This window comes from Brachyistius frenatus, unplaced genomic scaffold (assembly GCF_029030835.1).
Source record: "Brachyistius frenatus isolate BFR_SWC_R1_liver_20210118 unplaced genomic scaffold, ASM2903083v1 Contig_1, whole genome shotgun sequence".
NCBI classification, from domain to species: Eukaryota; Metazoa; Chordata; class Actinopteri; family Embiotocidae; genus Brachyistius; species Brachyistius frenatus.
Window position 1 is genome coordinate 485,001 of NW_027210600.1, and position 17,251 is coordinate 502,251.

Sequence of the window (17,251 nt, forward strand, 5' to 3'; positions counted from 1 at the left end):
AGGGAGCGAATGATGAAGGGGCGAAAACACAGGATGTCAGTTAGACAGGGAGAGGGGATGATTGAAACATTGTGTAGGATCTATTACTGAAGCCATCGGGGGGGATGGATGGACATACAACTGAAAGAGAAGATTGGTAAACAACAAGGGAAGAGACTGAGGATCAAACCCGAGAACAAAAGAGCCAGGGCTGATGGATGTCAGTGGCGATGGTAACTGTACCTTTACAAAGGGGATTAGGAATCCCTTCATGAGAATATGGACCTCACTCAATGTGTATTCATGCTGGAGTGATTTGATTGAAAATTGGATTTCACAAAGAGGAGAGCAGCAGAAGACCAGATAAAACAGATCTGGCAGAACTTGTTCCCAAAAAAAAAAGAAGAAAAAAATGGAGCAGAACTGATAGATAGAAGAGTTGTTTACAATGATTGTAGTTAAGATGTAACACGATCCCATGTTTAGTCCTGGCCGATAAAAGTAAGCAGTAGGAAACACTAAAGAATTTTAAAGTGAAGACAAATCTTTATTTGTATCCTGTAAAAATGTGAAATGGAAAAGAGAAGAAGGAGCCAAATACAGGATATAATATAATAATAGTAGGAGTTAAATTACAATGTTGGATTCTCCCTGTAAATGTTCTAAATTCTTCTGGAAGACAAAATACATTTGTTGGAGGAAACAAAGCTGAGTTGTATGAAGCTGTGGCAGGGTCAGCCATGATGTTTACTCTAAAAAAGGGTTATAATTTACCCAAAATTTTTAGCAAATTAGTCATACTGAGATAGCCAAGAGCGAACTTTGTACAACAGATAGACATCTATCTAAAGTCCATTAGACAATGATCTAAATCCAAGCCATAGTCAGAGTCCATCTTTGTGAAAATGCAGTTCTGTTATTTCCCTCCAGTCTCACCTCTATTTCCTTTCATCTCTAGATTTAGCAGTAGATTCATGGAGCCCCAGGATTCATGCTAATTTGTCACTCCAGTTAAACTTAAGATTCATATATATATCAATTGCTTCCCAATCAGAGCTCCGTAGACCTGATTAAGAGCTATCAACTAGATACATCCGTGAAAAATAGCAAATCAACAGAAAACTGGCCACAAGAAGGATGATAAGCATAATGAGCACATCACAGCTGTAAAGAAAGCTGTAAACTGACTCACAGTTACATTAGATACGTCTTACGTTGTCTTATTTGTTTGATGATGGTGAAACATGTTAGTTAACTGCTCACAGTAAGTGACACCACAGCCACCGTGTGAACAGAAAATTATGTTGGTGAAACAAATATGTCCGCTGATACTGATCAGCTGACACACAGTGTCGGGCTGAACGAATGCACAAAATGGCAGTTTCATCTGATTGTCAAGACTAGGCAGCACAGGGGGTGTCTGGGAACTGTGGACCTCATTTCGAGATACGATAGTACTGACTCAGAGTCCGTATGGATCAACAACAGACAGCTTCCACTGATCGTTCACATCAGGTGATCTATTACTTCCTGAGTATTATGTTCATGAGAGCTGTATCAGTAAAACAAAAGTCTCCACTGTCCACTGTGATATCTGAAGTTCACAGAGAACCTGAGATACGACCTCGTACAAAAATCAGATTTTTATCTGTTTGGCAATGTCATGTCATGACCTCAGATAAAGTGGATATGTTGCAGTTTAATTGATTAATTGATTACACATCTTGTGTATGACTAATCAATATTACACCAGTGTAAAGCCCCGGCACAAAATCAATCAGAGGTTGCAGGATACCACACGGTGAGTCAATAAATCTGAAATGGTGCAATGAGGTAATAAAATTACCAACACCGGATGTAGCTGTAATGTCATAAACTGGTGAATCATGAAATTACCAAAATGTCTGAATAGGTTACGCTGCTAGACAGACATGTGTCCAGTCTGAGACATAAATGACAAGCAAGTAATCCAGCCGCCAGTCATCCGGGCAGTCAGCCATGCATGAGGCCTGAGAGCTGTTGTGTATTTGTGCCGAGCACGGTGACTATTGGCGAGCTGTCAGTGGCTGTAACACACATCCTGACGTGCAGCAGCCTTCTGAGGCCTCCCTTGGAGTGTGTCAAGAAGAGGAAGGGGGGAGAACATGTGTGTGTGTGTGTGTGTGTGTGTGTGTGTGTGTGTGTGTGTGTGTGTGTGTGTGTGTGTGTGTGTGTGTCCATCCATGTGCGTCTGTCTGAGTCTGCAGGAGGTAGAAAGGTGTGGGTGTAGATCAATAATAATCAGCTGCAGTAGAACTGGAAGTTCACCAAACAGTGACTCACCTCAAACACCCACACCCACATACACCCACACCCACACCCACACCCACACACACACACACACACACACACACACACACACACACACACACACACACACACACACACACACACACACACACACACACACACACACACACACACACACACAAATGCGTACGCAAATACATGCACATCAGCACTCAAAAACCAATCCATACACCTCGTGACACTGTGTTGTAGCTGAAACCATAGTGACAGCCCTGAACCAAAGGTAACACACACACACACGCACGCACGCACGCACGCACGCACGCACGCACGCACGCACACACACACACACACACACACACACACACACACACACACACACACACACACACACACACACACACACACTAAACAGCCTCAAACTAAAGCGCTTACTCACACTCAAAAAGTACTGCTTCAAAAATGCATGCATATAACCTCATTGATTTTCCATACTCTGCTGCGCCTTCATCTCGCTCTACCTGCTGCACACCTCCAACCCACATGTGAAGTAAACAAAGTCAAAAGCTTATAGTATGTATATGTTGATCATCTATTCATAATCATTTACTCAAATATTGATTTCTTCTTCTTTTGACAGATGCTTATGTATTTACATGTCAATCTTAACCTCAATAATGTGAGTCTAATCTCAGCCTAATGTGTGTCCAACATCCCGTGGCTCCAGAACAGTAGGAGCTTTGAGTAAGAGGACGAAGACGAAGAAGCCACACAGGATTTAGGTGAGTCTTAAGTCTCGTGACATGTTTTGAAGAGTTCCTACAGGCTTGAACTCATGACACTGTGGCCCTCTATTTGACTCTCAAGAGTTATCATCCGTTCACCCCACACCAGCTCCCGTTCTCTGTTTCTTTACCTCTTCGAGGTGGTCTTGATGATGTCCGAGACTTTCTGTATGTAATCTGTAGCCAGCACCACGATCTCTTCATCCTCGGAGAAGTTGTCATGAAAGATTCTTTCCAGCAAGCGTTTCCAATGAAGCTGAAGTAAGAGTAGGAATGACAGTGGTTCAGATTTCATACAGTCACACAGTTTTCCCTGTCAACATCAAACAAGCAAGAGCAACAGGAAACTGTGCTGACTTACTGTTGTATTGAATGTTGCGTGAAATTTATATGACCCAACATCTTTTCGCTTGACTTACATAGGAGCACTAGTTTACCAGGTGGGTGACATAGTCTGAGACCACTTGGGGGGGGTTCATGCAATGGAGAGTACTTAAAGAGCAGGACTGTGTCCTCCAGGATTGGATTGGATTAAAGGATCCTCCATCCTTTATCCAATCGTCATCGACCACCAAATACCGTATGTTGTGCGCCAGAAATCTACGCCATTGTTGGATTTATTTCATCATCAGTACTTAGTACATAGCTACCCCCACCGGTGGCTGATTGGTCCTCCCCTCAGAGTGGCTGAGCAAACTTCAATGATGACGGGGTTTCCAGACTGTAACCACAGCGAAGACTGAAGCTGTGAGAAACAGTCGGGTGGAGCCAGACTAGTATATCTGTACGCTCTGATACAATCCACAGGACCCGTACTGGCAGCAGGAGTTATGCCACCGAAAAACTTTTAAAAGTCAGTGATAACAAATACATAATATAACAGTGCTATAGTAAAGGTTTGGTTTGGTGTTGGTGTAAAAACAAGTTTTTTTATGTTTAGAAAAAGATTTTAAAACTACTGGACCAATAAGCTCTATGAACAACCCACGGGGTCGTTTTTTTACAGGAGCACAGACTCAATCCAATCTATAAATAAAAATCCTAAATTCTGTGAAAAAATACCACGAATGACTACTAATACTATCTGTACATGTCCTGTACTTCCAAATCTGAGCACCTGAACTGACCACGGTTCTTTTCAGGCCTTTCTCAGAGTCAAGACCCCTGATGTGACTGGAACCAAACAGGCTAAAATAGTGGCACCCAGCAGCTGTAAATACATTTTAAAGAAATACTCTCTGCTGCCACATAAAGTGTAGATAAAATATGCATTATGAAGCAAATGCATTATCCATGTCTCACCACTTTGCATCATTTTATATTTTGACTTGGAAAACCATTTTTTTGGGGTGTTTTTTCATTGTACATCAGAATATCTGCAGCTTGCAGATTTCTTTTACATTGAAGTCAAACTTCATGTAATAGAAACTCCAGGGTCTTTCATGCATTTGGACTCCAGATCTGTATGAATAATTTGCTGCAAGACACCGAAGCCATTTAGCAGCGTTTTGTCCTCTAGTTGAATCTCCATCCTCTAATCAGCTTCTTTCCATGCGTCTCTTTTTTCTTGTCAGCATCTCTCACACCCCTTTTACTCACACTCATGTTCACACTGTGTGTATAGGTGTTTTTTTTTTTTTTTTCTTTTTTGGCTGAGAAACTAAAAATCTTATTTTTCCCTCTTTTCTTTATCTTCCTTTCAGTGCATGCCCAGTTTCCATCTGTCCTGCTTCCCTCTTCATTCCTTCCCTTCGTCAACCATGAAACATCTTGAGGATTTTCTGTCGCTGCTCGCACAGCTTCAGTAAAGAGCCTCCTCCTCCTTCTCTCTCCCTCCCTGCCTCAATCACCAGTGTCTTTTCCTCTTTCCTCTCCATCCCCCCACTTCTCATCCCCCCAATGTCTTCTCATTTTCTCCTTTTCTCTCTACCTACTTCTTTCATTCAGGCCCTCAATCTGCTCGTCTACCCCTGCAGGGCGACAGCGTTTGTGAGTCACTTAGTGTGTGTGTGTGTGTGTGTGTGTGTGTGTGTGTGTGTGTGTGTGTGTGTGTGTGTGTGTGTGTGTGTGTGTGGTTAGGGAGGGAGCAGTGAAGCGCTACACACACACACACACCCTCTGCCTGCACGCTCGCACACTCGCCACACTGCTTAAAATGCTCAGCTGGAGTTCAAATCTTAATCCATCACGTCTGCTTCAACACAAAATGCACGTGCACACACACACATACTTGTAAATGATTCATGTGTGTGTGTGTGTGTGTGTGTGTGTGTGTGTGTGTGTGTGTGTGTGTGTGTGTGTGTGTGTGTGTGTGTGTGTGTGTGTGTGTGCAGTACTCACACTGGGTGCAATGCGCTGTAGTTGCCTGAGGGTGATGCGGTTATACATGGTGCTGATGTCCTTTCGTTGGTCATCATATTCTGACACAGTGATCTGGAGAGGAGAAGAGATTTCACTCAACACTGCACACATGTACGCACCTGTGCACTTAAACACACACACACACACACACACACACACACACACACACACACACACACACACACACACACACACACACACACACACACACACACACACACACACACACACACACACACACACACACATATACACGTGCAATGGACTCACATTGGCCAAACGGGTCTCCAGCTGTATAATCTCCTTGGACTTCTGCGTGGCGTTGTAAGCTCCCAGCATGCTCAGCAGGCGCTCCATCAGTGCCTTGTACGCCGCCAGTATCTGAGAAGCAACAGTGACATCAGCGCTAACAGACAGGAGGTGATGCGGCGGCGGCATCATCAGTTAACGGCCGGTGACCGGGTTGACATGTGGCAAAGTGGACGGGATAACAAAAGCACAGCGGGTGACAAGAGGAAAACAGGTGGATTGATGAGGAAAGAGCGAGAGAAGAGTCAGTAAGGACAGATGGGAGGAGGAGAGCCAGGGAATAAAGGGGAAAATTAGGTCAAGAAGAGTTGAAGGTGGGAAGGAGAGACAGAAACAAAAGGAGGTCAGTGAGGTGAAGAAAGAAAGAATTGGAGGAAAAGAAGCACATGGATGAAGTTAAACAGGAAGTGAGAAAATGAGTTGATGGGAAAGAGGGAGAAGCAGAGAAGAGTTAATAAATGGGAGGAGGACTGTCAGGGGAAAGGCAGGCAGGTGGTGGCGAACTAAAGAGTGGTTTAGGGATACTGAATGACAGAGAGAGAAAGATAGAAAGCAGGAAGCAGGTTCACCTTCACGCTGTCCTCATCCTGTCCCAGGTAGAGACTTCTCTCCGGCAGTGTGAGACCCTCCTGATCAATCTGAACAAACAAATACACACACGGTCAAAAGCTCAGACGGTCATCACACTTTTTCTGGTGGTCACACTTGTGTTGGTAAGATGCATATTCAAAGGGTTGATTCATATTTTATTACTCTATATTAATGCTAATCTTTGTAGACCATTCAACACACTGTTTGCTTGACTTTTGAATTATTTATAACAGTTGATAAATAATTCACAGTTAGTCATTCATCTTTTATCAACTCTCAGATATCGGGCAACTAATGTTATTCGACTTTATTATTGACACTATGTTGATTGACATTGATTTTTTTTTTTTTTTCAGACTGACTGAACCACTGAGGGAAGAGAAAAAAAAATTCTCCTCACACTTAATCCAAACTAGCAGTTTTAAAAAACCCACTATGATTATCTGGAAAAGCTCTCAATGTTGGTATTCAGGTGTGGTAACATTATTAGTCTGCTTAAAAGTGGGTATTGGATCAGATGTTACAAATATAACCAAGTCAGTCTACCAAACCTGAAATTCAATGTTACTTTATATTTAAATATTCAAAACTCAAACTTCATTGCTCAGATGGTGACGACACTACCAACAATTAAACTAGCTACTGTTTGTTTGTTTACGGATTTGGATCAACCGGCAACCAACCGTGACGTCGCCCACTGGTTTGTGAACTGCTGATCTAAAGCCTCGACTTCGGTGTTTCAGTCGTCACCATCTTTCTATTTCGAGGCGGCAGATGACCATATTTGGAGCGAGTGGTGGATGTGAGTTAATCTCAGTATGAATCCGAGGACACTACGCCCCGCCCACCTATAGCCCTAACCTGACTGCACTGACAGACACGCCCCCAAACATACCTCAAAGTGAGGCCTAATATCTAATTAATGAAGTGACTTTTTTCAGATGGACCACCAGGAAACCAATAAGAAGGAGTGTCTTTTAGCAAATGACACCATTATGACTTTGTATTTCATAAGAGAAGTTAAATGAAGTCTATGAAGCTGGAGTCTTTTTTTTGGAGCAAACCCCTAGTGGCCATCAGGGGTATTGTACATAATGGCACTTCCATATTGGCCTCACTTGTCAGATCCCAAAGCTACAGTATGTCCACTTTTGTATACAGTTAATGATTAGGATGCATTGATGCCAATAGATACTTATTTGCTTTACTAATTGAGCTGCAAGCCTCAATTATTATTTTTTTGACTTGAAAATCTCTAACACAAGTGACCTCGTTTTTTCTGCCCCCCAGGAACTTTCCAAAATACAATTACACGACTGATAGTGTGGAGCTTTGGTCACATGATAACAGTGGAAGGGAGGCAAGCTTGGCTTAAATTTACTGCGCTCATAATGCACTTAAAAGAGAGTATTTCGCTTTTTTTGTGCCATTAGCACTCTGGCTCTGAAGATTTACCAACCTGGCATAATCAATACGAACACTGCAAGTGTTCTAAAAACACACACAGCATGCATTTACAAATGTATTCTCGGTTCCACTTAAAGTTCTCACCCTGATAGCGTTCCTGGAGGAGTTTTTGTCGTCCACATTGACAGTCAGGGAGAAGAAGACGGCCGTGCTGTAGACACCCTGCGTCCTGTAGAGAAGCTCGTTGAAGTCCGGCCTCTGCGGAGCGCCCTCCCTCTCCCACCCAGCAGCACCGGGAGGAGCTCCCACCAGGTCCCACCCTCCGCAGCTGTCTAACACCTCCGTCATGGGGTCGGACCCCAGCTTGTCAATCTCCTGGATGTTGACACACGATCGATAGAACTCCTTGACCTTGCGCTCTGCTGAGTCGGGCCCGCGCCTCCTGATTGGCTCCAGCAGGAGGCGCTGTAGTTTCTCCTCATTGTGTTCTCCTATAGCGGTGATGATGCCGTAGCTGAGCTTGTCCTCGGGGATGCCGTGGCGCCTCAGCCAACCACCACAGGCGAAGGAGTAGAAATCCTGGCAGGGCTGTATGGTCGGGTCAATATTGGCCTGGACGAAGCGAGCCGCCCTCAGCAGGGAGCGTTTGCGTTGGCAGTCCTGTCGGCACTGCAGGTCCTGCTGGGCGTCCAGTGAAATGTACTTGAGCGCCAGCATGCTTCCCAAGATGACACACATGCCTGCAGCAAAGACCAGCGCTGAGAGGAGGCAGATCTCCCTCCGGCTCCAACGAGGAAGACCACCGCTGCTGCTGGTGCTGCTCACATCTCTGTTTCGACCGTTCGACAAAGTCCCTCCCCGGCTGCGCCCCATGTGACGGTCCAGGCTGCCCCCCAGGTGAAGGGTCATGCCATTGCTGAGGACATCACTACTGTAGCGACTGCCATACTTCACTTCCTGGAACTCGTCATAATGGGCAGTCAGTGAGTACGTCTTCTCCATGGCAAACGAGTGCTTCTAAGTAAGAAGTAGCAGAAGGGTTTAGGGAGAAAGGGATGAAAAAGGAGTTTATTCTGTGTTCAGAGTCCTGTCATGACTACTGCTCTGAGACAAAAGGGAGAATTTCCACTACAGGACTAAACGCTGAAGTGATGTCAAAGTCCTGTTGGCCTTCTTTAGGCAGAGTCCCCTTTATTCTTTTCAAATCAAAAGCCAGCAGAGCAAGGGACACCCATTGTGCACGAGGAATCTCTGGGGTCCTGCTCTCTTCTCTCTCATCCTCTTTCTCTCTGCTGCCTTTCCATTTGCTCTCCTCTCCTCCCTCTCTCCAACCGGTTACAGGTCACCTGTCGATAAAAATAGAAATGTGATAGAGGAGGGCTGTAAGTCGTGAGAGAGAGAGATAGGAAATTGAATCCACGATTACAGCAGCAGAGAATGACAAAACGGCGTCTGTTTTGCCACATTATTTCCCACTTTGTCTGCTTCTGTTTGTCAGCTAAAGCTGTCGGATTGATTGGTGATAGTCATCCCTCAGAGAGATGATGTTCCCCCGGATGACTCACAGCTCCAGATGGATCAATGGAGACCAGGAGGAAAGAGTTGAGCATCAGCCGGGCAAGAGGAGGTGTGGCAATCACCATAACTCTGCCGGTGTCGGTCCAAACGGATGTAAAACTTTTTATTATTATAGAAGGACAGAGAGAATTTATGACTCTGTCTCACCAAACTGAAGACACACATACACACCAACCTTAGCAACAGTGGACCTGCGTTTTATACCATCCAAGAGAGGATCAGTGTTTCTGGTTACTTTGAAGAAACAAAAGCAAAACATTTTTGTTTAACGTCTTTCTTTCATAATATCATTGCAGATATGCCATTTTCTCTCTTTTTTTTTTTTTTTCTTGTTTTGTTTTGTACTCACACACCTCCTGGCCCCATCTTGGCCAAAGTTAAAATAATTTCAGCAGAAAATTGTTGACATCATTTCAGCATGACTAACACGGGACCCTGTTGGATTGTCAGACCCTTGATGGTGATGTAACACACACACACACACACACACACACACACACACACACACACACACACACACACACACACACACACACACACACACACACACACACACACACACACACACACACACACACACACACAGAACGGAGGGCATCAGCTGATCCTCTATGGTGCTTTTAGAGGAATTATAATCAGTCACACAATAAGCAGATGCCAAAACATAAAACAGATACACATAAAATTTAAAGTATTTGAATTTGAACTACTTTTCAACACAAAGAAAAAGCACACAGACAAACCCAAATGCTTTATAGCTGTTTGCGTGCTCCTTCGCCTCCTCTGATGCCTTCTACATGAAGCCTCTGAGCGATATCACATGCCTTTAGGCAGAGACTCTCACTGATAAATAGTTTTTTGGATGCTGTCCTTAAAGCCCTCGCGCGTGTGCGTGTTTTCACTGGCTGGACACGGTGAACTCGCTGAAAGCTGGGAAGGCGATCTGTAAAAATTGATCCCTATTATCTCCACTGAGAATAGCAAACTTAAACACTGATGTCTTTAAAAAGCTTTCCTTCACCTTATGAGAGTGCTGTAAGTAGATAAGAAAAAAACAAAAGAAGGAAAAAAGAAAGAGGAAGTTAAAGTCTTTGTTGGCAAACGGATGAGTTTCTCATCTTGTGAGAAGCGGAAATACAAATCTTGTACGATTGACAGATGTATTATGAGAGGGTTAAAGTTTTATGTTTCAGGGAGCGGTCCCTGAAAGAATGCAGGAAAAAAAGGTACATGGGGGAGTGCAGAGATTTGGAGTTACTGTCCTAAAAGCTTGCTTGTAAGTTCCAACAAATACAAGACTGACTTGTTTGTTGTAGGAAGCCATCTATAGGCCAGAATGTCTGATTCATGTTCAGCGCCAACCCAGCTCGAAATATTCAAGGACTGTTATCAGCGGGAAGTTTTCCTCTGTTCCCACTATGTCCTTCTTAAAAGTAGGACAATGTTCTCTGAAAACATTTTTCAAACATTTTAAGAACGTTAATGGAAAGCATTAGTGTTATGTTTTCAAAGCATAATGTCCTATGCTCTAAAATATTGACATTTTGGGAACATGGAAACAATCTGCGAGATTTCAAGAATTAGTGCAGTGGGAACAAAAAAATAAACCTCCCGCTGAAAGCATAACTAGAACACGGCATAATATTATCATATAATCTTTAGAGCATAACATTACAGAGCATAGCAGGTAATGATGGAAGCAGCAGCTTGAAACGTGCTTCAAATTGTGTAATCCATCACTGTAAACATCAAATCTGCATTTGTTTTTTGTTTGAGTAGCGTTATCATTACAACGTAAACCGGTGCAGACTTTTCAAATAAATTTACGAACCATCAAGAATGGATTTTTTTGTAAATGCAGCACGGACATATTACCTTTTAAGTTGACATGGAAAACTTGTTAGCAAACAATTCTTCATACGGTACATTCAGAATTCACGGAGCAACTTTTAGCAGCTTTTAGCTCTTATTTTGGTCTCTTCCAACTCCTAAAGGAAATATCTGGCTCTGTCGCCACTAAATGGTCCGTACGTCTGCTGTGTGGTGCTGAGAGAGTTTGTGAAGAAGGTTATTTGGATGAAAACAGTCTTTTGCAGCTGAAAAAAGGTGCGAGCAACCAAAACGGTCACAAACCGTACGGTGAAACTTGCTTTGGAGCTCCATAAAGCTGTTGTGAGCTGCAGATCCAGGTGATAACTTTTTGTGGGTTCATCACTACAAGAGACCTGTTTTACATTGTTATCTAATACACTGATACAAAATATGAAGTACATAATGAGAGATAAGTTTAAGGGCCACAATAAACTAGCAGAGTCCGTTAAAGTTGCAACTACTGTGAACCTCATCAGAGACGACTTCCCTCGCATCTTCCCGACACTGAAATCGGGGGAACGGGCTTCTGCAATCAAACATTTACATCCATTCTCTCTTTATTTCTATCACTTTTCAAGTTAAAAACTAAGTGCCACACTGTGAAAGCCTTCTAGGAGAGACTGTCGGATAATGCGCGCTGTTACCCGCATATTTAAATGTATCATGTCTCTCTCTTTGTTATGATGGATGACTTTTCATTTCATCTTGGAGTGTGGCTTTGAGCTCTTTTCCTACTTCATACTAACTAGTCTTGTTTCGACAAGGCTAAACTCTGCGTTTAAGATTGATGGATGGTCCGATTAGCATACTGGACGACAGAATTTCTTTTAACTTGTACCGTAAATATTTTGGTTGCTTAAACATCCTGCATCGTGCGGGATATTACAGAAATAAAACCATCCATACTTTAGCATTTAATGTTCCAATAAAATACATTGTCTCTGTGCATCATCCTGAGTTTTGCAGAATCATCCAAAATCAATAGTTGCTTGATAGAGTTGTCTCGTCGCTGCTCGAGTGACTCCTCGCGTTTGTGCTTGCACATTGGACGGTGGAGTTGGAGGGGCATCGGGAACCTCTCGCGCTTTCCGCACTTCTGATGCAGTTAATGGCTGGAAGGTGAAAAGTGCAGGGCAGAGGGAAGACGACACGCCAAAAATGAGAGGAAAAAGTGTGGGAATGTCAAGGATAGTGTGTCTCTGTGCGGTGTCATTCTCAATTCAACTTATCATCCATCAATCTTCTGCTTTGTTACACACATACGCACACACACACACACACACACACACACACACACACACACACACACACACACACACACACACACGCACACGCACGCACGCACGCACGCACGCACGCACACACGCACACACACACACACACACATTAGAAACATGCCGGATCTATGAAACCGTATCTGGTCCCTTTCAGCCTCGTGTACTTCATGCACATAATTTATTATAAATATAAATAGAATTGCTGTTCAAACTATACAACGTGCACTCTATTCACTCAACTTCCCTTCTTCTCGTTTTCAAATTCACACACACTTTCTCTGTGTCACAACTCCTTAAGCATTATAATAATTTATGACACTCACATGCACACACACACACACACACACACACACACACACACACACACACACACACACACACACACACACACACACACACACACACACACACACACACACACACACACACACACACCGAGTGGACATCCAGCGTATGGCTAATGGATTGGATCTTGCGGGTACCATCGCAGAGAAAGGCATGCGTGATAAATGGGTATTTACAGAACATGACAGGACTTAATATCTGAGAGTTATACTAATACTGCCGTTCACACACACACACACACACACACACACACACACACACACACACACACACACACACACACACACACACACACACACACACACTCACTCTCTCACACACATCTCTTTCTTTGCTTGCACACGTCACATGCATGGAGACTTAAAATGCATCAAAAACACACCCCTGTTGATGCATGGCTCCTTGTCAGTTGTCAAACATTTCCCATACATCTTACAACCTAGTACAATCACGTATTCGCTCACAGTAGGGGTTCTCAGTCTGTGGTTCGGGGACCTCGAGGAGTCCTGGAGATGGTACACAACAGAATAGGAAGTCCTATTATATCCAAATGAACCACAAGAGCTAAAACGTAGTGATGAATCTTGACTTTTTTAATTAAGCAAGCTACATATATGGGTACTTTGTTACTCAATCCCATAATTCTGTTTTCCAGACCACCAAAATATCAGTGAAAATCTTTGATCTACCTGGAGACTGTGCTTCCACAACGTCTAGTTTCCTGTTCTGTCACTCTCCTGTCTCCTGTCATCTGCTGAAGCCTTTCTAAGCACAAAACTAGCAGTTTACGAGGCCCTGAAGCACAGCGTTAAGGAGCCACCTTACTCCGTTAGATTATGTCCGATCATTTCTGCAACAATCCCAAACCAACAACCCGACATTCACACCCACCTCACGCTGTGCTGGTCGGCCGTGTGGAGGGTTTAAATAGCTCCCTGTTTTCATTTTCATTTCTGTCGCTTTTCATTCCAACAACTGAGAGCAAAACTAGAAATGTCTTCCATGAGACAAAAGGCGTGGCTTCTCCATATTTAAGCAATATTGTGTCTCCCTTCTCTCTATGATGGACAACGGTAAACACATTTGATTTCCACTGAGGTCGCACAACATGTTGAATGAACCAGGTCTGATGGCGTACACCCCCGCCCTCAGCTTTCAGTGAAGGTGCAGACTCAGGGGAACTGACGTCCCTGTCACAGCTTTCAGTTTCAGCTGGTCAGACAGAGGCTTTGTGTTGTGTGATAAAAAGAAAAAGTGAGCCTTTACAACGACGTTAAAACCGGAGTTCCTTGTGTAACTGCAGTCCTATGGATCCTTGATGTCCTGGCTGGACTGTCAGTGGTCCCAGGAAGTGCATTTTTTTTTTTAAATTTACGAAGTCACTCTTTGAGCAAACTGTACACTTTGAAGGCGGCACGGACCTTTCTGTTTCCTCTCTAACTATCGATTATAAATCCTCTGAGTAGATCAATGGGTAATCAATAAGTAGAGGACTGGGATGGATTGGGTTCACATCACTGTTTCAGAGACTCTGCAGATGGATCACAGAGATGTTGGAGGTCCGGTAGAAAATCAGATGGGTACAAATGGCTCATGGTGCTGGTCTTTAAACAGAGAGCTAGTAGTGATCGGGTTGATTTATTTAGAATTGTTAAAATGTTATTTTACAGGTTTCAAAAATACCAAAACAATATCAAATCGTCATTGCAAATGAAAGATATGTGTATCAGCTTAAGCTGTACTGAATTATTGCCAGAGTCACAGTGCTTTGGGAGTTAACACAGATTTGTTGCTGGTCAGACAGAAAGTTAAATGCACGTAAACATGGTCTCGCAACAGAGTTGCAAAGTTTTGCAAGAAAAGACAATTGTTAGAATGCACATTACAAACATCAGAAAAGATTAAAGCTTTTAATTCAAACTCTACCGGTGTTATTTACTGTTGAAGCAAAAGTAACAAAAAAGTGTTCCACCTTTAAAAAGTGGTGCCACACCTTCACCGTGCATCTCCTCACAGAAAACATACTTAATAAGATCAGCAGCAGTTGTCTTTGACAAAATCTCATCATGTTCAGTTTAAGTCTGTTAGTCACCTTTCAGCCTGACTTAACATTAACATAAATTAATTGAGAGTAAACTTTTTTTTTGCCCCTCAACTGCAGTTTGTGATGATATTTGGTGGTACCCAGAAATTACGGCTTAGCGGAAAAACCCTCCGCTTTTATCTCCTCTCAGGCGTGTTACGTCACCTGAAAGCCTTCTATAAATGGGTTTATTATCCCCTAATCAAAGTGGTCACAGAGCCTGCCCCAAAAGCTTCGCGGCACTCAGAGGGTTGAGCGTGGAAGTCGGCCCCCTCCAGCCTTATCACCAGTTGCCAGAGGCTGCAGTAGAGCACTACGGTGCGTTTGTATGGACTACAGATTTGGACACACAGCTCAGGGGTCCTGTCGAGTAACAGGAGATACTTCTTAGACTTGTACCGAAGCACAACCTCCCTTTGTGCTGCTATTAAAAGGTATTTAAGCATTGTGTGTATGTAGTAAATGTCCCACATCTGCCATGTTAGAGAACTTTTTAAGGAGCACACTGGGCTCTTTATTCTTATTTGATTATTAAAACAGAAATGTTTGAGTGATTCTGAAGACAGATTATTTACTTTAAGAACTAACTCCCCTGCCTCACTCTCTCTCTCTCTCTCTCTCTCTCTCTCTCTCTCACACACACACACACACACACACACACACACACACACACACACACACACACACACACACACACACACACACACACACACACACACACACACACACACACACACACACACACACACACTGCCTGGTAGAACATAGGCTACTGTAACTCTATTATCCTTAATGACTCCCCAGACTCCCTTTCTGGATAGATCAGTGTGCCAAACTCCAATTGAGATATCAGGATTTTTACATATTAATAGGCAAACCTTCTCTCCCCTTTATTGGATCTACTTTATTAGCTGGAGGTTTTGGTGTGTTTCTGTGAAGGAAATGAGGTAAATAAAAGTGTATATCTCCTTCAAATAAAAGCCTCTTTTGTGGACTGTGTTATATGCTGAATGAAACATTATCTTGAAAACTCCTGAAAGTCATTTTTTTTTTAGTCAGTTTTCTATTGTGCGAGGAAGTATTCAATTTGTATGATTTTAAATGGAGTTCTCTACAGGAGAGATATGAGTGTCTCTAATAGACAGAAGCAGCCGACAGAGCTTTATTAGCAGGGTGGGAGAGACACAGACGCGCTGATCTACTGCACCATTCAAACTTTTTGGAGATGCAAAACTCATTGTGCATAAAGACGCAAAATTGACTGCTGCACGGAACGCAAATAGAAAAGACATTATAAACCTTCGGTCCTACATTTGCGCCTATTTTAGCTCACCCTATTGTCTTTTTGCTTGTATTGAATTCCAGTGAAGACATTTTTATCTGGTGAACCATTAGTGAAGGACGCAAACAAGCTACATGGAAACGGTAACAAGAGCAGAAAAGATGTACATATGTAAACCCATCCAAGTTCTAATGAACACACATCATTCATCTGTACAGTCAGTCAGTCAGTTGAAATAAGTTCCAGCTGGATAAACCAGCTCAGCATACCTCATCCAATTTCATAGTTTTTCTCTTTTTGCTGTTGATCTCCGAAACTTCTAACCAAGATCACACGGACACCGATAATTAAGATCATGTTCGTGAAATGAGTGAACACCTCTCATCAACGGGTGTGCTGCTCAGACGTGACTCCGAAGTTAATCTATGACACTTGCCTGCCTTTATCATCGCTCTCCATCATTTAGAAAAGAAAGTACACGATCACATCTGGAATTACAAACGCGTTTACAGCGCCGTGCCATGCCCATATAAGTGCGCCCTCGCCGATGGAGGACCGGCGTCATTAGAGGTGTGGATGGATAGAGTGATGAAAACTTGTGCAAAAAGATCTTACCTGTGGTGAGTGAATCAAAAATCCCCGCTGGGAAATGTAAAAATGTGTTTGGCTGCGCGTGTAAAAGGGAGGAGATGCACTCCACTGAGGGTCCGACTGGATTATCCGACCCCCCACTGGAGATCGGCACACACCGGTATCCGCACCGCTTTCTGCCGCCGCTGCAGAGCACAGCCTCCGATGTATGGAGGAGAGAGAGAGAGAGAGAGAGAGAGAGAGAGAGAGAGAGAGAGAGAGAGAGAAAGAGAGAGAGACAGAGAGAGAGAGAGAGAGAGAGGATGGGTCCTTCATTAACAAGCGAAGGTACACAGACACACATGCACAGTTAGTTACAAACAGATGGTCATCCATTTAGTCCACTTCTGCTTTTTAAAAAAAACAACATTTCCTCTCATTGGTTTTACTTTTAATTGATTGGTTTTATTGTAATCGTATCATAAAACCAAAAGCACACTTCATAAATGTATGTAGCTGTAGT

General features: G+C 43.2%; 1 protein-coding gene across 3 annotated transcripts in view; it reads right to left on the reverse strand.

The window, feature by feature from the left end:
* LOC138616192 (endothelin-converting enzyme-like 1) overlaps positions 1–16,921 on the reverse strand; it is a 52,377-nt gene extending 35,456 nt beyond the window's left edge. For 2 of the 3 annotated variants that reach the window (XM_069690539.1, XM_069690372.1), the window contains exons 1-6: positions 16,774–16,921; positions 7,866–9,067; positions 6,293–6,361; positions 5,685–5,795; positions 5,394–5,486; positions 3,185–3,309 (exon numbers count right to left, since the gene is read on the reverse strand). In XM_069690539.1, coding sequence (XP_069546640.1) covers positions 3,185–3,309; positions 5,394–5,486; positions 5,685–5,795; positions 6,293–6,361; positions 7,866–8,723 — 1,256 coding nt within the window. In that variant the 5' untranslated portion in view covers positions 8,724–9,067; positions 16,774–16,921. The remainder of the gene's footprint in view (positions 1–3,184; positions 3,310–5,393; positions 5,487–5,684; positions 5,796–6,292; positions 6,362–7,865; positions 9,068–16,773) is intronic. The other variant, XM_069690459.1, reaches the window with a different exon arrangement.
* Between the last annotated feature and the right edge of the window lie 330 nt (positions 16,922–17,251).